At 41.9% G+C, this 27,891-nt stretch overlaps 1 protein-coding gene across 2 annotated transcripts in view; it reads right to left on the reverse strand.

The window, feature by feature from the left end:
- Nucleotides 1-1,167: 1,167 nt before the first annotated feature.
- The window catches only part of LOC111952781 (solute carrier family 66 member 2-like), a 90,708-nt gene continuing 63,984 nt past the window's right edge, over nt 1,168-27,891 (reverse strand). For both annotated transcript variants that reach the window (XM_023971686.1, XM_023971687.1), the window contains exon 5: nt 1,168-4,253. In XM_023971686.1, the coding sequence (XP_023827454.1) occupies nt 4,079-4,253 (175 nt within the window). In that variant the 3' untranslated portion in view covers nt 1,168-4,078. The remainder of the gene's footprint in view (nt 4,254-27,891) is intronic.

The following is a 27,891-nucleotide window of genomic DNA, read 5'->3' on the forward strand; positions in this document are numbered from 1 at the left end:
GTCATGGTCAAAACATATAGATTCAATGGTTGTGAAGATGACACCACACTCCAAAAAGCAAGTTCTGCAGGCTCTAGTTTTGTCTATTCTTGATTATTGTCCAGTCGTGTGGTCCAGTGCAGCAAGGAAAGACCTAGTTAAGCTTCAGCTGGCCCAGAACAGAGCGGCACGTTTTGCTCTTCATTGTAATCAGAGGGCTGATATAAATACTATGCATGCCAGTCTCTCTTGGCTAAGAGTTGAGGAGAGACTGACTGCATCACTTCTTCTTTTTACGTGTGTTGAAAATTCCAAATTGTTTGCATAATCAACATGCACACAGCTCTGACACACATACATTTACCCCATCAGACATGCCACCAGGGGTCTTTTCACAATCCCCAAATCCAGAACAAATTCAAGAAAGTGTACAGTATTATATAGAGACATCATTGCATATTGCTCAAATGAGCAGCAAACCTGGTTTAAAAAACAGATAAAGCAACACCCCCTATTTGACCTTCATAGTTTGTGTGTATGTATTGATATGTAGGCTACGTGTGCCTTTTTAAAATTTATATAGTTCTGTTCTTGAGCTGTTCTTGTCTATTAATGTTCTGTATTATGTCATGTTTCATGTTTTATGTGGACCCCAGGAAGAGTAACTGCTGCTTTTGCAAAGCTAATGGGGATCCTAATAAAATATCAAATACCCCTATCCCACCCTGCACACCTCGGCCCAGAGTCAAGGATGATTACCCAGCATTGACAATGTGACACAACATCATTAATGGCTGAGCCTGTCTAGAAGTGCGGAACATGTAGAATATTAGAAAGGAGAGACATATCTCATCTGTAATCTAGAGACCCTCCCTCCCTCAGGTTTTAATATTTAATGTTCTACCAAWCTCCCTCCTGGACATACGGTCCCCCTGGACCTCCTCTACATAGACCTATAGGGAGCTATGGTAATACATTACCCAGGAGTGGAGAAGAAGCTTCTTAATGAATATTCATCTCCCAGTTCATCTGCACCATGACAGGGAGAAGAGGCTTGGAATATAGGATTTGAACAGTGTTTCACAGGCAGGTATTCCTACTCTCATCAAACCGACACAAATAAATACTTGGCCGTCGCCTCACTCTGTACACACATCACCTTACAGAAATCTGACACATGACCAGGTGTTGCTATGAATGGTTTATAAGAACGAATGTTTGGGTAAATACAAGCATTTCCTAGATACACACTTTAATTTTATTTCCTACAACAGACTTTGGTAAATTTGACCACTTGGACAGTAACTGATCTTACAATAAAACACATTTATATATTATTTCCGATGTAGTTTTAGCTTTGGCATAGCTCACAATTTTGAAAGTACCTCTTTTGATGTTAAAACTTAAAACAGTGTTTATCCATGCAGATATTTCATCTGTAAAACATTTTTTACAACCAAACTGTAATTACAGCACCGTTTGATAAAAGTCTTGAGATGTGTCTTTTTTGGGAACATTTTGACAGTAGCTGACATCCACACAAAGCACATAGATAAACTATGTGGACATATCCCAAACACATATCAAAAACAATGAATATACTTTCAGTATGTTTGAAGTTTAAAGGCAAAAACATATACTCTATAAAGAGTTGTTTGATAGATTGTCATTGGAAGGGTTATCCTCATTTCCTGGGGAATACAAGGCTGGCTAGCCGTACCCAGTATATTAAACATAGGGAGGAACACATTAACACACAGACAATCTGAGCTTATGGGAAAACATCACAAGAAAGCAACTGATAGGATACAGACGCAATAAGAAAACAACACAAGAAGCCTTCTTGTACTAACTGACTATAATATGGCAATATACGAATGATGATAAATAATGTCATTGTTTTTGCCAAGTATACTTATAAACAATAAAACCATGTGAACATACAGGTCATAAAAATGCAGAATCAAATCATTTGGGGATTGGGGGTAGGTTTTGGTTGTGTTCCCCTGCTTAGATATTGCATGCATCAACCAGTGTTTTCATGCCAAGTCATTGACTGTGTCATCGACTGACAGATTGCTATAATATATGATGTGGTTAGCTGATACATATAATACCTTTCCAGGCGTTGTAAGATCTGGCGGCGTCAGCAACACCTTGGCAGAGGAACACGCCCATTCGTTAGATTTGAGTATGGTCCTTTAAGCTACCTAAATGAACACCTCTTGAAATGAATAGAATTCAAGCCAAGCCTACATTTATTTTCTTTATCTGGAGGATGGCATCACACACTTTTTACAGGCAATCTACAGGTAACTGCCAAAATAATGGAAACACTTGAGTAAATGAGGGATACAAAGCATATTGAAAGCAGGTGCCTAAACACAGGTGTGGGTCCTGTATAGAAATGCTGGGCAGGCCATTATTTTGGCTACCATGGCTATTCTCCCTTAGGATGACAATGCACCCATCCACAGTGCACAAGTGGTCACTGAATGGTTTGATGAGCATGAAAACGATGTAAGCCATATGCCATGGACATCTTAGTCCCCAGATCTCAACCCAATTTAACACTTATGGGAGATTCTGGAGCAGTGCCTGAGACAGCATTTTCCACCACCATCAAAACACCAAATTACGTAATTTCTCGAGGAAGAATGGTGTCGCATCCCTCGAATAGAGTTCAAGACACTTGTTGAATCTATGCCAAGGTGCATTGAAGCTGTTCTGGCTCGTGGTGTCCCAACGCCATATTAAGACACTTTTTTGGAGGTGTTTCCTTTATTTTGGCAGTTACCTGTATCTGCCCTGGATTTCAGCTTCACACTGCCAAGCAGAGGCAGGAAGGGCTGTCAGCTACTGATGGGAAACCTAACGGGGCGGGGGTCTTTCTGCATGCTGTGCAAACATTAGCCACGCAAATTATTGCCACAGTCTCAGCCCTGGGAGGCCACAGCCACATATAGACTGGCCATGCATAAAGGTCACATCTGAGGAAGACAGGCAGGCAGGCACAGACGTTCATTCAGCTGATCATCCATCTATCTCTTTCTTCATTCCAGCAGGGTCTCTATAGCGTTAAACCATTTAGGAGGACTGTGATGGTCATGACTGGCGTCAAATGAGAGAAAACTAAATGTCCCTCTGATGATAATAAAGCTGTTCCCAACCAAAAGACACAGCTCAGTCATCTCAGATAGTTCTCAGTAAAACTAAACAGCATGAAATTGACGACCGACACTGATGTGACCACAGACTAAATGAGCCGGGAAGTCTCCATTATTTTCTCTCTAAATGACCAGACTCAGAATACCATAACAACTTATTCTACAATGTTCCCTCACAACTGACCATTGAAACGTCTTCAGTATGGCAGGAGYACTCGTTAGCAAAGCTTAAAGGAAAAATCCAAGACTAACAGTATGTTTTAATGGATCCTTATATAATTGTGCTGTATGTGGGTGATAAGACAGAATGGAGAATTGTTGATTTAGATAGCTGTGATACCAAGTATCCAATTTTGCAATAYAGTTCATTCTCCTTTCCCTCTGAGTCAAAGGCAGTTCTTCCTGGTGAGTAGAAACCTCCCGTCTGTGATGGTAAGACAAAGCATATATAAACTGTCCAGAAATAGCTGTTTTAGAGATGAATGTGGCCCATGCTTCCTGTAGATATACTGTAATGTGTACATTCTGTGGCGTTTCCCTGCTCCTAAGTGTCACGAATGCCCATGGCGACACACACTGACAAACACATACATATGTCTATATTTAATCTTAAAAACACAATGGAGTCACCCACACACACAAAATGTCCCCACTTGTCCAAATTTTTTCTTTGTTTTACTATCCTTGTTAGGACTTCTGGTCCCTACAAGGATAGTAAAAGCAAAAACACATTTAMACGCACACAAACACACAGTGCCTGGCTGCTCTGCTACCGATCAGTAACTACCACAAAAAATGACCCATGAAAACAAATAAATAGCCTCAAAGAGAAAAACATACACTCTCTGGTATTCTCTATCTAATAAAAATAATAGACATGTAAGGCACAAGTTTTGATTAAGAGCATGTGTGTATGAGAMGGTTATGAGGGTTCAGCCCAGTTTGACTCCGATGTCCTGTCCATAGTAAAGCACCTGCAGCAGGATGGCTACGTCGATAAGGATCTGGACGGCCCCACACACCCAGAACTGAAACGGGCTGTCGTTCATCACGAAGTATGCCGTCTTGAAGATGTCTCCAGCAGTCCACAGCAGCACCATCTTCACACTAATAAAAGAGAGATAAGGAGCGAGAAAGAGGTAAATACATATGAATTCAATCTTTTTGACAGCATCCCTCCTTTTGATTTAAAAACCCTGTATTCAAGAGCATGTTGTCTCAACCGATGGCGGGCACAACACAACAACTTCAGATTATATAAAATAGGGTTTAAGCTACAACATATGCAAATATTTAAAACATTTGATCATTGACGTTTAAGGTTAAAAAAATTATTTTCAATACAAAAGATAGTTCAACAACACTGTTTGTAAGCTTTTTAACTAGATCAATGTCAACCGTTTATCTTTTCCAGTGATGAAGACATGGATGTCTCATGGTATGGTGAGTATGCAAAATAGGTCAACTTTGAGCACCTTCATCTCTTGTTTTGGCATTCAGGTCCAAAAAGTCACTCTCTGAGCCCTTCTACAATGGGCAAATATGTATGGAAGGTTTCATTCAAATCAAAAGGGGTGCTGTCAAAAAGTGACTGAATTCAAATGGATTTACCCAAATAGGAAATATGTAGCAAGGTATGCAAGAGAGACATTTTATTTTACAAGATCCACATTCGGGAAAACCACATCTGTTGTATACACGTACAGACAGGCACAGCAACAAGCTGATACCAGGACTCAACAGTATCACTGTTTCATAAGTRCAGTCTGAAATCAGTATACAACAATGTCTGACAGTAGGAAAATAGAACAGAAGATAAACAATCAATAAACAGAGTAAATCGGCCAGCATAACAATGATTGATCAGGCAGAGCGCTGCCTAGACATCTGCAATGCAGGTTAATACCCTCAAGAGGARCACAGTAGCCATCTCCATATGAGTTTAGAGCTCAGCCAATAGTCTAACTTCCCTAAAGTTAGAGTAAAACTTTTTAAAGAACGTTTTGAGTGAGAATGATTACCATCGTAACAGAGAATGTGACAGGGTTGAACTGAAGACAGACTGCTGAACAGCTTTCCCCCCTCCACCTCCTCCTCCTCTCTCTSTCTCTCCCTTTCCTCWGGCCATTTCCATCCCACCGGTATTCATGCAAAAATTAGTTTATTCATTTCATTTGAGCTGGGCAGAGTAGAGGAGAGTAGAACAGGAGAGGCCTGGGAATGGGTGTGGGACTATCAGTCAACTGTCAGTTCTGAGGATAACACAGAGAACAACTTCAGCACGTCATTAAGGTCAGAGTGGCCAATGAGTCTATCACAGGACAGAACAACTCTAATGAACACAGGGAATGGCTGCCTATCCTTGAGCTCTCCTTGAGCTCTCCTTGCCCATGTCAACTCATCTCTCTTCCCATGAGCCCCAGTGTAACGAATGATCCATTATCACTGAACAATACTACGTTGGCAATTGGTACAGCCCGGTGACATGATACAAACACATTATTATGACTGGGGTACAATGAGGACAAGGTGAGGTTGCAGCTTCGACTGGCCAATCACTGGGTTGTTATAGAGCTGTATAGGGTGAGAACATGTGTATGTTCACATGAGGTGTGTATGGGGTGAAATAAGGATGAGTGCATGTGTATGTGTACACATCTATAGCATACACATATGATGTGAGTTTGTATACAGACCAGGAAGAAAAATTTCACTGCGTAATAAGGTGTACAGTAGGTCAGCATACGTCAGTCTTCACTTTAGAGGTAGTTGTATGAGTGTGAGGAGAAACTCATATCTTGCTACATCAATGGACAAAGGATGASTCGAATGTCCTCCTTAACCAATTCAAGTCACATTTTACTGACATACAGTATATGTGAATAGGCTACAGTACACTCTTGGAAAAAAGGGTTCCAAAATGCGACTGCCCCCATTTTGGTTCCAGGTAAAACCTTTTTGGTTCCAGGTAGAACCATTTTGGGTTCCATGTAGAACCCTCTGTGGAAAGGGTTCTACATGGAACCCAAAACAATTATACTTGGAACTAACAAGGGTTCTTCAAAGGGTTCTCCTATGGGGACAGCCAAAAAAACCTTTTAGGTTCCAGATATAACCTTTTTTTTAAAGAATGTACATGTGCTTTTGAACAAAGACGGAATGGGAGCTATGCTCAATGATGGACATGATCTCTCTCTCTGAGCTGCTATTCCACAGGGAAATCCAGTCCTTTTGATTGACTAAAACATTCCTGTTTGAATTCATTTTCAGAATGTGTCCTCTACCGCACAAGAGAGAGTTCTCCAGCAGAACCCCTCCCACTAATCCCAAGCACTTTAATGTTAGCTTTTTACCATTTCCCCCTCTTTTTTTTCTCCTGCCTGCCCCAAGTCCTCTGCTAATTTCATTGCTCCAGAGACTGCAAACATCATTAACGAGGTAATTAACAGGGGCAGGTCATCTGTACAAGAGCAGCCCCAACAGCAGCGCATCAGAATGGAGACAAAATGGCACTTTAAAGGTCGTTAATCTCATGCACAGAACACACCTCCACTTAAACTCATGCTGTCATACACTAGCCACACCATTCAACTTCTGGGCTGCGTTCAGTACGTTTTTACATTCTGGAACATTTAATTGAAAAAAGGGAGGGGTTGGGTTGTGAGTTGGGGAATGCTGTCAGCATGGCCACTGCCCTTTAAATAAGTCACTCATTGCTTCAAGCCACACCTTTCCACACCCACCAAACGGGAGTAAACATACCTCAAAGTCTGTTCAAGAACGTAAAAGAAAGTTTGGGGGAAACGTGTCATTCAGTACAACAAATTCCACAACATAGCAAACATTCAAGCGAACTGAACGCACTTCTGGTCTCCATCCCTCTTACTCATGACTCTACCTTTCTCCCCCCCTCTCTCTCACATGCACACACACACACTCTTACACATGTCATTTGTTCAGTGAATCAACAGCAGATTAAGGAAATACTGAGTAAACAATTGAGCGGGGTCTTGGGTGGCCTTTGTAGGGAGGAGAAGTAATTATGGCATCGATTAGAAAACTGACACGCTGTTTCTCAACCTGGGCCCCCCACTAACGCTGTCCAACGTGAGTCCGGACAATTCCCCCATTGATCCCATCTAACCTGACACCTTCATCTACCCTAAGTCGCAGAGCATAGCAGAGGGAACAGAGAGTGAAGGAAGGACGAACAGAGAGAAAATGTGTGTGAGAGAGAGTGAGATTATCTCTTATTAGACACCTAATCTTTATTATCTCAAAAAKATGTATTCATCTCATGCAAACACACAATTTACAAACACAGAGCATCAGCAAATCACCCTATACACCACTTCACCAGATGCAGAGGGAACAGGAGGATATACTGTAGTGGTGCAGATGCCGGGGAGGATAGTTGCAGAATAAAAAGTGACAGAGAGCCAGTTGGAGGGAGCGTGTGAATGAGGTGAGGATGGGTGTACTGATAGGTATCTGGCTCCGGCAGTGATTGTGCGCTGTATTGAGCGAGAGCTGTCAGGCCTCCATTTGGCTTTTCTTACAGAGGCTTGGAACACAGATGGAGCATCTGAAAGGTTGCTGACTGCGGCGGCACTAAGAGTGCAGAAAGTGACATTTACAGTGAACTCCTCCTGAACCATCAGAGGAGTTAGACCACCTGAACATTATTCCCCTCAGCTCCTCCCCTTCATCATTACTCTCCTCCCTTCTTCTCTTCTTCTCTCCTGCCCTGCATGAGGGCTCATCTGTTCCCTCCTTTCTGAGTCTCTGAGCTAATTACTGTACTGACAGGGGAAGAGGAGAGGAAAGCAGATGAGAGAGGATGAGAGGTAGAGGAGGAGAGTGGAAGAAAGGAAAGGAAGGACAGGAGGGAAAGGGAAGAACAGGGGGGGAGAGGAGAGGGCGAGGAGAGRAGGCGAGAGGRAAAGGGAGAGGATGAGACATTAACACTCCTCACCTAAGGGACCCCATGTGGAGTATTCTGGGTGGGATACTATTAAGGCATCTGCATACTAGTTTCGGTTTGCTCCTAGCAGGGCTAGGCGAAGCGAACTTCAGTGCCTTGCATAATCAAGAATTCTGTCATTAATGTTGACGTCTTAGTCTATGATGTTTGATGCAGTATTTCTCAAGTGAAAAAATGTGCATGAAAACAAGTCGTTTGCCATTGAATGACGACAAAGAATCCATACTGTTGACCAATCACAGACGAAGGGGCGTAGACTTCGGCTACCGAACTTTAGGCAGTGGGCCGTAGCGAGCTATCTGATTTAGTTTAATTGATGATTGATCTGTTTCTTTCTTTCTTTATATTTATTTCACGTTTTTTTAACCAGGTAGGCCAGTTGAGATCAAGTTCTCATTTACAACTGCGACCTGGACAAGATAAAGCAAAGCTGTGCGACAAACAACAACACAGAGTTATACATGGAATAAACAAACATGCAGTCAATAATACAATAGAAAAAGTCTATATAGAGGGTGTGCAAATGAGGTAGGATAAGGGAGGTAAGGCACTAAATAGGCCTTAGTGGCGAAAAATAGCAATATAGCAATTAAACACTGGAATGATAGATGTGCAGAAGATGAGTGCATACGTAGAGATACTGGGGTGCAGAGGAGCAAAATACATTAAAAAAATAACAGTATGGGGATGAGGTAGTTGGATGGGCTATTTACAGATGGGCTATGTACAGGTGCAGTGATCTGTGAGCTGCTCTGACAGCTGGTGCTTAAAGTTAGTGAGGGAGATATGAGTCTCCAGCTTCAGTGAATTTTGTAATTCGTTCCAGTCATTGGCAGCAGAGAACTGGAAGGAAAGGCAGCCAAAGGAGGAATTGGCTTTGGGGGTGACCAGTGAAATATACCTGCTGGAGCGGCGTGCTACGGGTGGGTGCTGCTATGGTGACCAGTGAGCTGAGATAAGGCAGGGCTTTACCTAGCAGAGACTTATAGATGACCTGGAGCCAGTGGGTTTGGCGATGATATGAAGCGAGGGCCAGCCAACGAGAGCATACGAGTCGCAGTGGGTGGGTAGTATATGGGGCTTTGGTGAAAAAACGGATGGCACTGTGATAGACTGCATCCAATTTGCTGAGTAGAGTGTTGGAGGCTATTTTGTAAATGACATCGCCGAAGTCAAGAATCGGTGGGATAGTCAGTTTTACGAGGTATGTTTGGCAGCATGAGTGAAGGACGCTTTCTGTGAAATAGGAAGCCAATTCTTGATTTAGTTTTGGATTGGAGATGCTTAATGTGAGTCTGGAAGGAGAGTTTACAGTCTAACCAGACACCGATGTATTTGTAGTTGTCCACATATTCTAAGTCAGAATCGTCCAGAGTAGTGATGCTGGACAGGCGGGCAAGTGTGGGCAGTGATCGGTTGAAGAGCATGCATTTAGTTTGACTTGCATTTAAGAGCAGTTGGAGGCCATGGAAGAAAAAGAGAAAAGAGTCGGCCCGAGAATTTAACCCTGTGGCACCCCCATAGAGACTGCCAGAGGTCCGGACAACAGGCCCTCCGATTTGACACACTGAACTCTATCTGAGAAGTAGTTGGTGAACGGCGAGGCAGTCATTTGAGAAACCAAGGCTGTTGAGTCTGCCGATAAGAATGTGGTGATTGACAGAGTCGAAAGCCTTGGCCAGGTTGATGAATACAGCTGCACAGTATTGTCTCTTATCCGATGGCGGTTATTATATCGTTTAGGACCTTGAGCGTGGCTGAGGTGCACCCATGACCAGCTCGGAAACCAGATTGCATAGCGCAGAAGTATTGTGGGATTCGAAATGGTGGGTGATTCTGTTTGTTAACTTGGCTTTCGAAGACCTTAGAAAGGCAGGCAGGGTAGATATAGGTCTGTAGCAGTTTGGGTCTAGAGTGTCTCCCCCTTTGAAGAGGGGGATGACCGCGGCAGCTTTCCAACCTTTGGGGATCTCAGACAATAAGAAAAGAGAGGTTGAACAGGCTAGTAATAGGGTTGCAACAAAATTTGCAGCTCTTTCAGAACATCAGCTGTCTGGATTTGGGTGAAGGAGAAATGGGGTAGGCTTGGGCAAGTTGCTGTGGGGGGTGCAGGGCTGTTGACCGGGGTAGGGGTAGCCAGGTGGAAAGCATGGCCAGCCGTAGARAAATGCTTATTGAAATTCTCAATTATCTTGGATTTATCGGTGGTGACAGTGTTTCCATAACCTCAGTGCAGTGGGCAGCTGGGAGGAGGTGCTCTTATTCTCCCTGGACTTTACAGTGTCCCAGAACTTTTTGGAGTGTGTGCTACAGGATGCACATTTCTGTTTGAAAAAGCTARTCTTTGCTTTCCTAGCTGCCTGTGTATATTGGTTCCTGACTTCCCTGAAAAGTTGCATATYGTGGGGGCTATTTGATGCTAATGCAGTACGCCACAKGATGTTTTTGTGCTGGTCAAGGGCAGTCAGGTCTGGAGTGAACCAAGGGCTATATCTGTTCCTGGTTCTACATTTTTTGAATGGGGCATGCATATTTAAGATGGTGAGGAAAGCACTTTTAAAGAATAACCAGGCATCCTCTACTGACAGAATGAGGTCAATATCCTTCCAGGATACCTGGGCCAGGTCRATTAGAAAGGCCTGCTCGATGAAGTGTTTTAGGAAGCGTTTGACAGTGATGAGGGGTGGTCGTTTGACCGCAGACCCATTACGAGCGCAGGCAATGAGGCAGTGATTGCTGAGATCCTGGTTGAAGACAGCAGAGGTGCATTTGGAGGGCACGTTGGTTAGGATGATATCTATGAGGGTGCCCGTGTTTACGGATTTAGGGTTGTACCTGGTAGGTTCATTGATCATTTATTTGAGATTGAGGGCATTAAGCTTATATTGTAGGATGGCCGGGGTGTTAAGCATGTCCCAGTTTAGGTCACCTAACAGCATGAGCTCTGAAGATAGATTGGGGCAATCAATTCACATATGGTGTCCAGGGCACAGTTGGGGGCAGAAGGTGGTCTATAGCAAGCGGCAACGGTGAGAGACTTGTTTCTGGATAAGTGGATTTTTAAAAGTAAAAGATCCAATTGTTTGGGCACAGACCTGGATACTAAGGCTATGTCTGCAGTAGATTGCAACTCCGCCCCCTTTGGCAGTTCTATCTTGTCGGAAAATKTTATAGTTAGGGATGGACATTTCAGGGGTTTTGTTGGTCTTCCTAAGCCAGGATTCAGCCAGGATTTAGATTCAGTTGGGAGAGTGTGCTAAAGCAGTGAATAAAACAAACTTAGGGAGGAGGCTTCTAATGTTATCATGCATGAAACCAAGGCTTTTACGGTTACAGAAGTCAACAAATGAGATCGCCTGGGGAATGGGATGGAGCTAGGCACTGCAGGGCCTGGATTAACCTCTACATCACCAGAGGAACAGAGGAGGAGTAGGATAAGGGTACAGCTAAAGGCTATAAGAACTGGTCGTCTAGTACGTTCGGAACGGAGAGTAAAAGGAGCAGGTTTCTRGGCACGGTAGAATAGATTCAAGGCATAATGGTAGTTTGTGAATGCAGTGAAGGTAAACCTATGCATTGAGTGACAATTAGAGAGATTTTGTCTCTAGAAACATCATGTAAACCAGGTGAGGTCACCGCATGTGTGGGAGGTGGAACTAAAGGGTTAGCTAAGGCGTATTGAGCAGGGCTAGAGGCTCTACACTGAAATAAGACAATAATCACTAACCAAAACAGCTAGCTGCGATGATCTCAGTGAAACGGTTCAGATGTTGCGTTAGGAATCCGGAGTTATGGAGAAAAATAGTCCGGTTAGCTCTGGTTTGAATCGCACTGTGCAGACTGGCAAGAGTTGTCTGGGCTAAAGGTTAGCTGATGACCGCTAGCAGTTGCTAGCTGCTGTTGGGCGTTCCAGTTCAAAACTAAAGAAAATAGCAGATTCATACCACTATGTTAAAGTTGAGGTTAAGAAAAACATTTTTTTTAATATATGTGAAGAAAAAAATTATTAAAAGACAAAGACGTCTGACTGCTACGCCATCTTGGAAATGATTGTTGAGGGATGAGTTAGTTTTAACACATTGTGTATATTTATTTATTCTGAACACTTTTAAGTTTGTTGGCAATGTCAACTATTGCTTTTTGTTTTGAACTGTTATGGACAGGCAAACACTGCTGAGTACTAAACTGTAAACCGATCAAAACTCATGTACAATCCATGGTACTATTTCTGTTGATCACGTCACGTTATCCATACCTAAGGTAGTAGATAGCTGGTGACAGCTTGACGGAGAGATCTCAGTCCGACAAACTGCTATCAGGTAGTCTTTTTTATTTAGTAATAGAAGCTGATACCATAAATGAAAGCTGTAAAATTACTCCCAACTTAGAACGCAGCAACCTTAGTAATGTACATGTAGCTAGCTTGCTAGTTAGCTAGCTAGTTACAACATGTAGATCTGTTGCTAGCTAGCAGGAGAAGATAGCTTTATCACTAGCTAGCATGTCATTCCGGGACAAAAAAAAACATTTTAGCTATCAGTTTATTCCAAGTAATAATTTAAGACTACAAAAATCTATAGGATAAGTAGTGTAAATCTAATACAGTCATCAAGGCAGGACCCACTAACTTTATTCAWACTGACAAATAAGAAATGGCACATTATCCCTGTCAATAGATGGACTAGGATGATTGGAGAGCACCTTGCCTCAGACTGTCAGGATGTTCATTTTCCAGCTCACAAACTRCATTCCTTTGTTGTGATGATTTCTTTCATTCGTTCTTGTCACTTTTGTCTCACATGATCTATTCAGGTCTCCTGTGTCCTGCACACATAGATCAACCTAATGCTATTCACCACGCATGGGCTGATTCACTCACCTGTGAGGAGAAACATCCTACTGCACTTTGAACTAGCCCTGCCATCACTATTTAGACATTGGGAACACATATGCATTTGCCTGTTGTCTTTTCTTTGTGGATTTTGTCTTACACAGTCTAGTGCATTTTCGAGTTGAAGAACCACTTACAATCGTCCCGGTATCCAAACATTCCTACCAAGACGGCAGCTGAACCCGTGTGTCTCATGCACTTCGGTTTGTATGTTTGCAAGTGTTTTTTTGTTATTATCATTCCAAATACAACGGTAATTTAAATAAATATAGTCAACAAGATACTTGGCTATATAAAATATTGTCCATCTGGTTGAAAGCCTCCTCTCATACCAAGCCTCCCCACACAAGCTTCTCCCAAGTGGGTGTGATAACGAGGTTACTCCCATGGCATGCTGCACTGGTTGGCCCTCACCTTTCAGTCTGTTGCCTCTGCTACTGACTACCCAGGCCTGCTCACCCCTGTCTGGTACATGTACCACTGCCAATTGCCCCCTTCATCCCGAGCTTCGCACAACTCCAGCACACATTTACACACACACACACACACACCACGGTATCTGATGCAAATGTGATCTTTAGCCTGTGGATTGTTAAAAATATATATTTATTAGGATCCCCATTAGCCAATGCCAATGGTAACAGCTAGTCTTACTGGGATCCAACACATAACGAAAAATACATTAGAGACAAAAGACAACAATTTATATATTTAAAAACAATAACATGGAGTGAGTGTGTGTGTGTGTGCATCCATCAGTTACACATACATGTCAGTACATACACACAAGTAGGTCACATGAGGGAGAGGCATTGTGCAGTGAGGTGCTGCTTTATTAGTTTTTTTTCTTCACTTGTGCTATATAAGATAGGGAGATAGGGAGTTCCATGTACTCATGGCTCTGGATAATACTGTACATTTCTTTGAATTTGTTCTGGACTTGGGGACTGTGAAAAGACCCCTGGTGGCATGTCTGGTGGAATGTGTGTGTGTCAGTGCTGTGTGTAAGTTGACTATGCAAACAATTTGGAATTTCCAACACAATGTTTCTTATAAAAAGAAGAAGTGATGCAGTCAGTCTTTCCTCAACTCTCAGCCAAGAGAGACTGGCATGWATAGTATTTATATCAGCCCTCTGATTACAATGAAGAGCAAGATGTGCCACTCTGTTTTGGTCCAGCTGCAGCTTAACTATTTCTTTCTTTGCAGMACTGGACCATATGACTGGACAATAATCAATATAAGATAAAACTACAGCCTGCAGGACTTGCTTTGTGGAGTGTGGTGTTGTCACGTCCTGACCATAGAAAGCTTTTATTTTCTATGGTAGAGTAGGTCAGAGGGTGACTGGGGGGTTGTTCTAGTTTATATTTTCTATGTGGGATTCTATGTTTGATTTTCTATGTTGGTGATTTGTATGATTCCCAATTAGAGGCAGCTGGTTATCGTTGTCTCTAATTGGGGATCATACTTAAGTAGAATTTTTTCCACCTGTGGGTTATGGGATATTGTTTATGTTTAGTTGCCTGTTAGYACTGCATTGTCGTCACGGTTCGTTTATTCTTTTTTTTTTTTGTCTTCGCTTAAGTTTCACTTTATTCATTAAATTTATGTGGAACTCTACGTATGCTGCGCCTTGGTCCGACCATCATTATTATGAACAACGTGACAGGTGTCAAAATCAGAGCATCTCTTTATTACTGACAGACATCTCCCCATCTTTACAACCATTGGATCTATATGTTTTGACCATGACCGTTTACAATCTAAGGTAACACAAAGTAATTTAGTATCCTCAACTTGTTCAATAGCCACACCATTCATTACCAGATTCAGCTGAGGTATAGAAGTAAAGGAATGATTTGAACCAAATACAATGCTCTTGGTTTTAGAGATGTTCAGGACCAGTTAATTACTGGTCACTCATTCCAAAACAGACACTTTGTTAAGGGTTTCAGTGACTTCATTAACTTCATTAACATATTGCTGATGCATATATATGGTTGAATCATCAGCATACAGTGGTTCCTCTTTTAAAGTTGCGAGCTTACACTGCGGGACTTAGAGGTACCCAGCGTCACGGCTTCATTGCTCCAGACCACCGCAAGGGGGAGTTKGAGCACTCATTATGCATTTGGGTCCCACGGTTTTTATATGACCAGTCATATCGAGTGGTTCCAATGATGAATTTGTCACGAGCCACCCGTCCCTGGTGACTTTCTTCAGCACAGATGGCTGACAAAACATTACAGTGGAAGCTAATTTAAGTAATTATAACTTCATAACGAGTCAAGGAAAACATTTACAGTTGAGAGGAATATGTTAGTTAATGTAGAGACATACAAAAATCGCTATTTAGCAAGTTTTTCAGTCATATTCAATACCAGGTGTATCAAACTCCATTCTTTGAATGATGTGTCTGCATGTATGTATTACAATTATACACTTCAACAGTGTTTACCACTCCTGGGACATCAATGATTACACATTGTAACTATGCAATAGACTAGAAACATGATTTAAGTAAAGGCTGATTTGTAATTCATATATACAGAATAAAAAAACAGAACATCCTGCCAGCATGCCCACAAGCRARCCACTCAGGCGGAGAATGACACGTGGAAGAGAGCAAGAACGAGATGGGAGTAACAATCCAGGCTATTTGCTCTGAGACAGGCATAATAATGTAATGAAACAAGGAGGCAGCAGGTTTCGAACCCTCAACATTCTAGCCCGAAGTCCAGCACGCTATCGACTGTGCCCAAATGTTTTAATTGGGGTTGGGGCCGATTGTGGCAAAAAACACTTTATCAATTGGAATCTTTAATATGTGGAAAGGGTAAAAAGTATTATTACTAGTTTTTCACAAGCGTAGCAAGATGGGCTATTAGCTGAACAATAAACTATTCAACCTTTACTAAAGACTTGTCTAATAGCCAAGCTAGGTGTGAACCCCACCACCTTCCCCAACTTGCAACAAATCTTTCCACATCTACCTACACACGTATCTACCTACACATGGTTAATGTTCTGAAAAAAAWAAAATCTCTATATATATATTGGTCATGGCTCCCGAGTGGCGCAGCGGTCTAAGGCACTGCATCTTGGTGCAAGAGGCTTTACTACAGTCCCTGGTTCAAATTCAGGCTGTATCACATCTGACCGTGATTGGGAGTGCCATAGGGCGGCGCACAATTGGGCCAGCATCATCCGGCATCATCCGGAATCATCCGGAAAGGCCATCATTGTAAATAAGAATTTGTTCTTACCTGACTTGCCTAGTTAAATAAAGGTAAAAAAAAAAACTGGTGGCAACCACAGCGCATTGAATAGGAGTTGAACAGTGGCTGGTGCTGAAAATATAGCTAACTTGTTATGCAAGTATTGCACACCAACATATGGAGAAAACCTACACCAGTCAAGCAATTCATTTCAACAATAATCTTCATTTTAATTTGACTTTACAAACAACAAGAGGGCTTAATTGGAGTCTATTTCTTTGGAGCCTAGACCTATATAACTTAACTGGCTGAGGTAGGCTATGAGGCTTAACAGCCTAATAAAAGTAGGATTTTTTAAATTAGGCCTACTTACAATTGTAACCGGTCTCCCTTCCGCACGACAAAGGGACTCTTTAGCTAAATAGCCCAATAATGTACTGCCGACCGTCACGTTCTACAGCTCCATATTTTCCGTTCCATCCTAATGGAAACCCAGAGGGTTTTTCGTTTTTCTTGGAATAGAAACACCATAATATTAGTCAAATGAATTAAGCTAGTACCAGTCAAAAGTTTGGACACACCTACCATTTCCAGGATTTTTCTTTATTTTTACTATTTTCTACATTGTAGAATAATAGTGAAGACATCACAACTATGAAATAACACCAGTCTCCCGCGTGCTCCGCATTCTGTAGTACAGACATGGCCTGCTCTCCCTGCTCTCCCTTGTAAGGAATTAGGCACTTTCCCATGTTTACTACAGCATGTTTTGTGGACTGCACAGTAGCATAATAAACAAATAAACACATTTGGTTAATAAAATAATGATAAAAATACTCTTTCAAAATGCAGATTTGGATTTAGCTATAGATCCATAACGAATTATTATGGGAATAAATATCACTGATTTGCAGATATTGGAACAAAGTTGTCTAATGAAGGCAAACAATTTAGAATCCTCCAATCCTGTAGCCTACTCCCGACCGTCACGTTGTACAGTGCCATATTTTCCATTCCATCCTTACGGAAACCCTTGAGGGTTTCTTTTTTAGTTTTTCTCTGAATAGAAAAACAATAACATTAATCAAATTAATTAAGCCAAATTTCTTAAAATCAATCCCATATACTATGTTATTATAAAAAAGGTTTTAAATTCTCTGGTAATGACAATATGGAATACTATCAAATGCTTCTCAAAGATGCCATCTGGTGGTCAAACTAGCAATAACGTGCATTAACAGAAAAAATGGCTGACATAGATAACGTGCCACAGAATGCTGCAGCAGCCCACAAGGTTTGCCGCAGTATGACACAACTTTTACAGAAGGAACCACTGTACATGGACATACATGCTTTGTTTAATGCCAGTGGCAGGTAATTGATAAAAGAGAGTAAAGGGCCTAGAGAGCTGCCCTGCAGTACACCACACTTTACGTGTTGGACATTAGAGAAGCTTCCATTAAAGAAAACCCTCTGAATTAAATTAGATAGATAGCTCTGAATCCACAATATGACAGAGGTTAAAAAGCCATAACATAAGTTTTCTCAACAACAGTACAGGCTGCACTGAACAGCTACAGCTCCCACAATCTTCTTATTATGAATTTCTATCAACCAATAATCAGTAATTTGTGTCAGTGCAGTACATGCCTTCTTTATAAGCATGCTGAAAGTCTGTTGTTAATTTGTTTAAATTTGAAATAGCATTGTATTTGGTCACAAACATACTTTTTTACAACAGTTTGCTAAGAGCTGGCAGCAAGCTGATAGGTCTGCTTGCGGAATGACTTTGGCTTCCCTCCAGGCCTGAGGACAAAGACTTTCCTCTAGGCACAGATTAAAGATATGACAGGTAGGAGTGGATATAGAGTCAGCTTCCATCTTCAGTAGCTTTCCATCTAAGTTGTCAACGCCAGGTTTATCATTATTGGTTTGTCATTATTGATCATGTGGACCTTTACTCTGGAACTTGTATGAATTTCGACCTTGTTATTTTATTGTAGATTATGTACTGTAGTTTAGGCCTATTTGTGATTAGTGTGCACCCTCATAGGCCTATTATAAACAAACATATTGCTGTTGCTATTGAATACCTTTACACTTAGGATGATGCATTTAAGGCCCAATACCTCTTAAATGCGGAGAACTTTAAGTGCTTTTCCCATGTCCTGGAAGAAAAACGACCCTTGCCCCGCTATTGCACTGGAGAACTCTACGAGTTTTCCATATTCGACATGGGAGAAACCGCAGGCATGTCTCGATTGTTTACATGTCTCGATTGTTCTTTCGGTATTTGTCTCTGGACTGTACGCACCTTCTGAAATATATTGTGTTAAAGACTCTGGTTCCTCTGGACTATGGTTCTAGTATTGTTTKTGAATCCAAATGTTTGTAAATCCAMATGCTGTAAAATCCGATCTAGATCTATTTTGCTATCAGGAAATGGGCAATCTAACCAAGGTCCTGATATTTCTACCTCATCTGAATTGAAATGTCAAAATGGTCTGAAGTTTCTGCATTTAAATGTAAGAAGTCTTCTACAGAATCTTGATTTTGGTAATATTTGGATAAAAACCACATACCCAAATGTATTTATGCTTTCTGAAAYTTGGCAAAAAAATCTATCACTGACAAAGTCATTGGCATTGATGGTTACAATGTTTTTCAGACAGATCGCAAATCTAAGGGTGGTGGTGTTGCTATATACATAAAAGACAAGTTCTCGGTGACCATTCTGACTTCTGTTACCAAAGCTCAATTTGACAGTAGATCTGTCTTTGAATATAAATCTCTGTGCATCGTTGAATCTGGTTGTTTCCTATTGTTATAGACCCCCATCTGCTATTGCCGGCTCTCTGTGATAACAATTCAAAAATATAATCCAATGTCAAATCTGAATTCATGCTTATGTGTGACTTGAACCTAGACTGGTTGACATCCAACTCTGATCTACTCAATAATCTATGTAACACCTATAATCTTACTCAGATTGTCAACAGTGTAACAAGGTTGCATGCAAAGTGTCCTCAAATCCTCTTTGATCTTAATTTAACTAACACTACACATAATTGTAATGCTTCTGGTGTTTATACAAATTATATAAGTTATCACTGTGTATTTGACTGGCTTCATCAATGGGTGCATCAATGACATCGTCCCGGGSGTGGCCATGCGTGCATAACCCGACCAGGGGCCATGGATAGCAGGCAACATCCGCACTGAGCTAAAGTGTAGAGCTGCCACTTTAAAGGAGCGGGACTCCAACCCGGATGCTTAAAAGAAATCCTGCTATGCCCTCAGAAGAACCATCAAACAGGCAAAGCCTCAATACAGGACTAAGATTGAATCTTACTACACTGGCTCCGACGCTCGTCGCATGTGGCAGGGCTTGCGAACTATTACAGACTACAAAGGGAAGCACAGCAGCGAGCTGCCCAGTGACACGAGCCTACCAGACAAGCTAAATTACTTCTATGCTCGCTTCGAGGCAAGCAACACTGAAGCATGCATGAAAGCATCAGATGTTCCGGACGACTGTGTGATCACGCTCTCCGTAGCTGATGAGTAAGACCTTTAAACAGGTCAACATTCACAAGGCCGATTACCAGGACGTGTACTCTGAGCATGAGCTGACCGACTGGCAAGTGTCTTCACTGACATTTTCAACCTGTCCCTGACTGAGTCTGTAATACCAACATGTTTCAAGCAGAACCACCATAGTCCCTGTGCMCAAGAACAATATGGTAATCTGCCTAAATGACTACCAACCTGTAGCACTCACGTCTGTAGCCATGAAGTGCTTTGAGAGGTTGGTCATGGCTCAAATCAACGCCATTATCCCAGAAACCCTGGGCCTGCTCTGGTTTGCCTCCCGCCCCAGTGGATCCACAGATGATGCACTCTCTATTGCACTCCGCACTGCCCTTTCCCACCTGGACAAAAGGAACACCTACGTGAGAATGCTATTCATTGACTACACCTCAGCGTTCAGCACCATAGTGCCCTCAAAGCTCATCACTAAGCTAAGGACCCTGGAACTAAACACCTCCCTCTGCAACTGGATCCTAGACTTCCTGATGGCCGCCCCCAGGTGGTAAGTGTAGGTAACATCACATCTGCCACGCTGATCCTCAACACGGGGGCCCCTCAGGGGTGCGTGCTCAGTCCCCTCCTGTACTCCCTGTTCAACCATGACTGCATGGCCAGCCACAACTCCAACACCATCATTAAGTTTGCCGACAACACAACAGTGGTAGGCCTGATCACCGACAACGATGAGACAGCCTATAGGGAGGAGGTCAGAGACCTGGCCATGTGGTGCAAGGATAACAACCTCTCCCTCAACGTGATCAAGACAAAGGAGAGGACCGAGCACGCCCCCATTCCCATCGACGGGGCTGTAGTGGAGCAGGTTGAGAGCTTCAAGTTCGTTGATGTCCACATCACCAACAAACTATCATGGTCCAAACATGCCAAGACAGTCRTGAAGAGGCCATGACAAAGCCTATTCCCTCTCAGGAGACTGAAAAGATTTGGCATGGGTCCTCAGATCTTCAAAAAGTTCTAGAGCTGCACCATCGAGAGCATCCTGACCGGTTGCTTCACTGCCTGGTATGGCAACTGCTCGGCCTCTGACAGCAAGGCACTACAGAGGTTGGAGCGTATGGCCCAGTACATCACAGGGGCCAAGCTTCCTGCCATCCAGGACCTCTATAGAAGGCGGTGTCAGAGGAAGGCCCAAAAAATTGGCAAGAACTCCAGCCACCATAGTCAGAGACTGTTCTCTCTGCTAGCGCACAGCAAGCGGTACCGGAGCGCCAAATCTAGGTCCAAAAGGCTCCTACCCCCAAGCCACAAGACCCCTGAACAGATAATCAAATGGCTACCCAGACTATTTGCATTGTCCCCACCTCCTCTTTTACGCTGCTGCTACTCTCTGGTTATTATCTATGCACAGTCACTTTACCTTCATGTAAATATTACCTCAATTACCTCGACTAACCTGTGCCCCTGTACATTGACTCTGTACTGGTACACCCTGTATATAGCCTCGTTACTGTTATTTTACTGCTGCTCTTTAATTATTTCTTATTGATCTATTATTTACCTAACACCTATTTTCTTAAAACTGCATTGTTGGTTATGAGCCTTTAAGTAAGCATTTCACTGTAAGGTTGTCTGTTGTATTCGGCACGTGACAAATAACATTTGTATTTTATTTGTACATTTCCTAAATTACCTCCACGTATCACCATGAAAAGATTCAGGGTTTTTTACATTGTTTTTAACATTGCCCGGAATAGAGTTGAATTCATCCCTGATGTTGAATTAGCCTTTTCTTACTTCCACAAAGCACTCCAGGATATATGCAACAAGCAGTCCCTTTCAAACAATACAGAATTAAGGGCAGAGACAACCCTTGGTTCTCAGATGAACTAGATGAAATCATGAGGAAACGGAACGCTGTGTGGGCTAAAACAAGAAGGTCTGATTTGGCTGATGATTGGATGGCTTTTAAACGCCTTCGGAATCAGGGTGTGGCTATGACCCGAAAGCCAAAAGCAGACCACTACCTCAAATATACAGCTGACAATCTGAATAATCCTTCCAAATTTTGGCAAGTAGTGAAAGGTTTAGAGTGTAAAAAAACATGCACAGCTTCCTAAACAATTGCTGGTAGACTCACAGGTGGTAACTGAGAAAACCTCTATTCTGAACCCTTTTAATTAGCATTTTCTTGGAGGATAATTATTTGATAGGGTTAAAGGTCAAAATGAGCCCCATGTGAAATCAAATCAAATGTTATTTGCCACATGCAAATTTTATTTCTCACAGGTGTTGACCTTACTGTAAAATGCTTACTTACGAGCCCTTAACCAACAATGCAGAGTTATAAAATAGTAAGCAAAATGTGCTAAATAACCTAAAGAAGAAATAATAACAAAGCTATATACAAGCGTTTCCAGTACTGAGTCAATGTGCAGGAGTACAGGTTAGTCGAGATAATGGAGGTATTATGTACATGTAGGTAGGGGTAAAGTGACTATGTATAGTGTCACACCCTGATCTGATTCACCTGTCTTTGTGATTGTCTCCACCCCCCTTCAGGTGTCGCGTGTATATCCCACGTGTATTTATACCTGTTTTCTCTGTTGCCAGTTTTTTTTGTTTCGTCAAGCCTACCAGCGGTTTCCCCTGTGAAGAGTGTGAATGTATGTGTGTGTGTGGCATCAATATGCGTGCGTGTGTGTGTGTGTGTGTGTGTGTGTGTGTGTGTGTGCGTGTGCGCGTGTTGGAGTATCAGTGTAGTATGTGTGAGTGTGTAGTTAGAGTCTAGTGACTGTAACCTGATACCCTTGTCCACTCCTTCTCCAGGTTCTCCTTCTCACCATTCTCTGTCTAAGAGGTGTGCAGAGCCCTGTAAGCAATTGATTAAAAAAATCCCCTGATCCTGATGGTCTAGACCCCCAACCTATTACAATTAGCTGCTCCCCTTTAACATGCATTTTTAACCTCACCCTAAAATGTAATCAAATCCCCAAGTTGTGAAATTCAGCATTTGTCCWACCTTTTTTGAAAGTAGGTGAGCTCACTCTACTAAAAAACTAYTGGTGAAAATTGTCAAAAGTATTGGAGTCCCTAGTCAATAAGCAGCCTACCTCCAGGCCTACCTCTAGGAAAACAATATTTTGAGTGGTATGCAATCAGGTTTCAGGTCAAGCCACAGGACTGTTACAGCAACATTGAAGGTTTTGGATGATATTCACTGTGCTCTGGATCAGAAGTTGCATTGTGTATCTCTGTTCATACAGTTGAAGTCGGAAGATTACATACACCACTCCACAAATTTCTTGTTAACAAACTATAGCTTTGGCAAGTCGGTAAGGACATCTACTTTGTGCATGACACAAGTCATGTTTCAGACAATTGTTTACAGATTATTTCACTTATAAATCACTGTATCACAATTCCAGTGGGTCAGAAGTTTACATACACTGAGTTGACTGTGCCTTTAAACAGCTTGGAAAATTCCAGAAAATTGTCATGGCTTTAGAAGCTTCTGATAGGCTAATTGACATAATTTGAGTCAATTGGAGGTGTACCTGTGGATGTATTTCAATGCTTACCTTCAAACTCAGTGCCTCTTTGCTTGACATCATGGGAAATGAAAATAAATCCCCCAAGACAGAAAAAAATTGTAGACCTCCATAAGTCTGGTTCATCCTTGGGAGCAATTTCCAAATGCCTGAAGGTACCACGTTCATCTGTACAAAGTATAGTATAAACACCATGGGACCAYGCAGCCGTCATACCGCTCAAGAAGGAGACACGTTCTGTCTCCTAGAGATGAAYGTACTTTGGTGCGAAAAGTGCAAATCAATCCCAGAACAACAGCAAAGGACCTTGTGAGATGCTTGAGGAAACAGGTACAAAAATATCTATATCCACAGTAAAATTAGTCCTATGTCGACATAACCTGAAATTTGCTCAGCAAGGAAGAAGCCACTGCTCCAAAACTGCCATAAAAAAGCCAGACTACGGTTTGCAACTGCACATGGAGACAAATACCGTACTGGAGAAATGTCCTTTGGTCTGATGAAACAAAAATAGAACTGTTTGGCCATAATGACCATCATTATGTTTCGAGGAAAAAGAGGGAGGCTTGCAAGACGAAGAATACCATCCCAACCGTGAAGCACRGGGGTGGCAGCATCATGTTGTGGGGGTGCTTTGCTGCAGGAGGGACTGGTGCACTTCACAAAATAGATGGCATCATGAGGAAGGGAAATTATGTGGATATATTGAAGCAACATCTCAAGGCATCAGTCAGGAAGTTAAAGCTTGGTCGCAAATGGGTCTTCCAAATGGACAATGACCCCAAGCATACTTCCAAAGTTGTGGCAAAATGGCTTAAGGACAAAGGAAAGGTATTGGAGTAGCTATCAAAGCCCTGACCTCAATCYTATAGAAAATGTGTGGGCAGAACTGAAAAAGCATGTGCGTGCAAGGAGGCCTACAAACCTGACTCAGTTAMAACAGCTCTGGCAGGAGGAATGGGCCAAAATTCACCCAACTTATTGTGGGAAGCTTGTGGAAGGTTACCCAAAATGTTTTACCCAAGTTAAACAATTTAAAGGCAATGCTACTAATTGAGTGTATGTAAACTTCTGACCACTGGGAATGTGATGAAATAAATAAAAGCTGAAATAAATAATTATTTATATTATTATTCTGACATTTCACATTCTTAAAATAAATTGGTGATCCTAACTGACCTAAGACAGGGACTTTTTACTAGGATTAAATATCAGAAATTGTGAAACTGAGTTTAAATGTATTTCGCTTAGGTGTATGTAAACCTCCAACTTCAACTGTAGATTTCTCAAAGGTATTTGACACTGTGGACCATACTGTATTGATGCAGAGACTGAAGTGTTTTGGGATTACTGGGCATGCTCTAGAGTGGTTTGTGAACTACCTGTCAAATAGAACCCAGTGTGTTAAGGCAGATGGTTGCACTGTAAGTCTGACATCATAGAGATAGATGCACTCAGGTGTGCCTCAAGGATCCATTTGAGTTCCACTGTTGTTTATTATCTATGTCACCACCATTGGGAGACATTTTGAGACAGCTAATGTCTTTTTTTATGCGGATGACACTTTTCTATTCAAGTGGCAACAGTTTGACTTTGGCTTTTGAAAAAGCTTGACCAGCTTTTAACATCATTCAACAGAATCTGTACGATTTGAAGCTTGTTCTGAATTCCTCTAACACAAARTACATTGCATTTTAAAATAATAAGCACTCTGAAAACCATGTCATTACTACTTTTGTAGGAAATCCATAAAGCAAGTCAAGACATACACATATCTGGGAGTTTGGGTGGATGAGAAGCTGAGCTTCACTAATCATGTTGACAACCTGGTAAAGAAGATCAAGTTGAGAATAGGTTTTATTTACCGACATAAGGCTTGTTTTTATTTGGAGGCCATAAAAGAGCTGGTACGGTGTACATTCCTGTCTGTCTTGGACTACAGTAATTTAATTTATAGGTTTATACCAACCAAATACGTCTGACACACCACTGTGATCTCTATAGTGCTGTTGGCAGGTCTTTTGACTACATAGGCTTAAACATAGGTATACTATCACCCCTTGACTTTTTCCACATTTTGTTACGTTCTAAAATGKATATAAAAAAAAAATCATCAGCAWTCTACACACAATACCCCATAATGACAAAGTGAAAAAACAAAAATACCTTATTTGCATAAGTATTCAGACCCTTTGCTATGAGACTCGCAATTGAGGTCAGGTGCATCCTGCTTCCATTGATCATCCTTGATGTTTCTACAACTTGATTGGAGTCCACCTGTGAGAAATTCAGTTGATTGGGCACACAGCTGTCTATATAAGGTCCCACAGTTGACAGTGCATGTCAGGGCAAAAACCAAGCCATGAGGTTGAAGAAATTGTCCAACAGGATTGTGTTGAGGCAGAGATCTGGGGAAGTGTACCAAAACATTTCTGCAGCTTTGAAGGTCCCCAAGAACACAGTGGCCTCCATCATTCTTAAATGGAAGAAGTTTGGAACCACCAAGACTCTCCATAGAGGGATTTTGTCTTACATACATAGTGCATTTTAGAGTTGAAGACCACCAACTACAGATACACGCGCCTGTTTGAGCATCTCAAAGACTAAATTCAATGTACAATCAGTTTGACAGGTGACAAACAGATTATTTGACTATTGTAACATTTAGTGGTGAGAATTATATTTTCCCCATCAGGGGCCCAGGCTTTTTCCATAGATGTTAGAGTTCTTGCCTCTGGGCCACACAAGCTTTGGATTGCATTGTGCTTAAGCAAATGTCTCTCTCTACATTGGTCATCTACATTGATGACCAGGGTGGGATCTTTCCGATATGCCTATGGGGCCTGGGCACCCAAATGCTTCTAGAGAGAAGGAGGGATACTGAAGCATACGTTGATGACAGTTCTAGTCTCCATCAGAGGCCGGTGCTTTTGGCATAGATGGTAAAGCTCTCATTTCTGGAATGCAACATTGTAAAGATTGTGCCCTCCACAACACTTGMTATACATTGATTGGTAGGTTACACTATATTTAGATACTTCAAAAACTGCCTGAGACACCTTTGCTATTTGTCTCTGTTCTCAATAAATGRTGAAACACTTTGTGATGTTGTTCTTTGTTCGAATGTATATGCATAGAAAACACGTCTCACAGTCAGTCATAGGATGCAAGATTTTGGCACCGTCAACATTTTGTATTTGAAAGTCAAATATCCATTGCCAACAGATTTTTCGATTTAAGTGATAATGCCTGAGAAGCTGGTGTTGGGAGGATAAATTGGCACGGGTGTTGTTAGGCCCGAGACGAAGTCAAGTTATCAACAGGTTACCAACATATYCAAATAATGATTGACATATTTTAATTAAAAACATCATACTATTTCATCCTTCCACAAGATATAGTTACGACACAAATCTAGGGTTGCTACCCAAGCCGGCTTGTCGTTCATTCTATTGGTTTGGTTGCTAGAGACGTAACTCAGTCGTTCAGTCTTTGGGTTCTGTATCTATGGACGTGACCCAGTCGTTCGCTCTAAATGGTCCATTGCCATACTGGTTGGCAACGTTCTTATCCCTTGCCTGCTTGCTAGCTAGCCAACTACGGCTAACTTACAGTCAAGCCAAAAAGTGCAGCTAGAATAACAGTAAAGTAGCCGCATTTGCATTTGTTTAAGCTGTTTTCTAGTTACAATTATTTGGATACATCCATAATAATGAGGTAACGAGGCGCAATTCCCCTGGCATAGAAAATGTGCTCACTTGTCAGGACGATGTTGTGACAGAGGATCTAGCCAACAACACAGCTAATACTATCACTTCAAACTGATGCTGGAAAGACTGAAAACTAGCTGGACTTCGTTTRGTTTTACCTTCTTTCAATTGACATTTCTCTGTATACAGWGCATTCGGAAAGTATTCAGACACCTTGACTTTTTCCACATTTTGTTAAGGTACAGTCTTATTCTAAAATGTATTAAATCATTTTTTGCAATGAGATTCGGATTGCGCTCAGGTGCATCCTGTTTCCATTGATTATCCTTGAGATGTTTCTACAACTTGATTGGAGTCCCATTAATTCAATTGATTGGACATGATCTGGAAAGGAACACACCTGTCTATATAAGGTCCCATGGTAGACAGTGCATGTCAGAGCAAAAACCAAGCCATGAGGTTAAAGAAATTGTGCGTTGAGCTCAGAGACAAGATTGTGTCGAGGCAGAGATCTGGGGACGTTACCAAAACATTTCTGCAGCATTGAAGGTCCCGAAAAACACAGTGGCCTTCATCATTCTTAAATGGAAGAAGTTTGGAACCACCAAGACTCTCCATAGAGCTCGTCGCCCGGCCAAACTGAGCAATCGGGAGAGAAGGGCCTTGGTCAGGGAGGTTACCAAAACCCGATGGTCACTCTGACAGTCCTCCAGAGTTCCTCTGTGGAGTTGGGGGAACCTTCCAKAAGGACAACCATCTCTGCAGCACTCCACCAATCAGGCCTTTATGGCAGAGTACACAGACGGAAGCCACTCCATAAAAATTATGCCTTATCACAGCAC

The sequence above is a fragment of the Salvelinus sp. IW2-2015 genome, linkage group LG26 (assembly GCF_002910315.2).
Source record: "Salvelinus sp. IW2-2015 linkage group LG26, ASM291031v2, whole genome shotgun sequence".
In the NCBI taxonomy this organism is placed as follows: Eukaryota; Metazoa; Chordata; class Actinopteri; order Salmoniformes; family Salmonidae; genus Salvelinus; species Salvelinus sp. IW2-2015.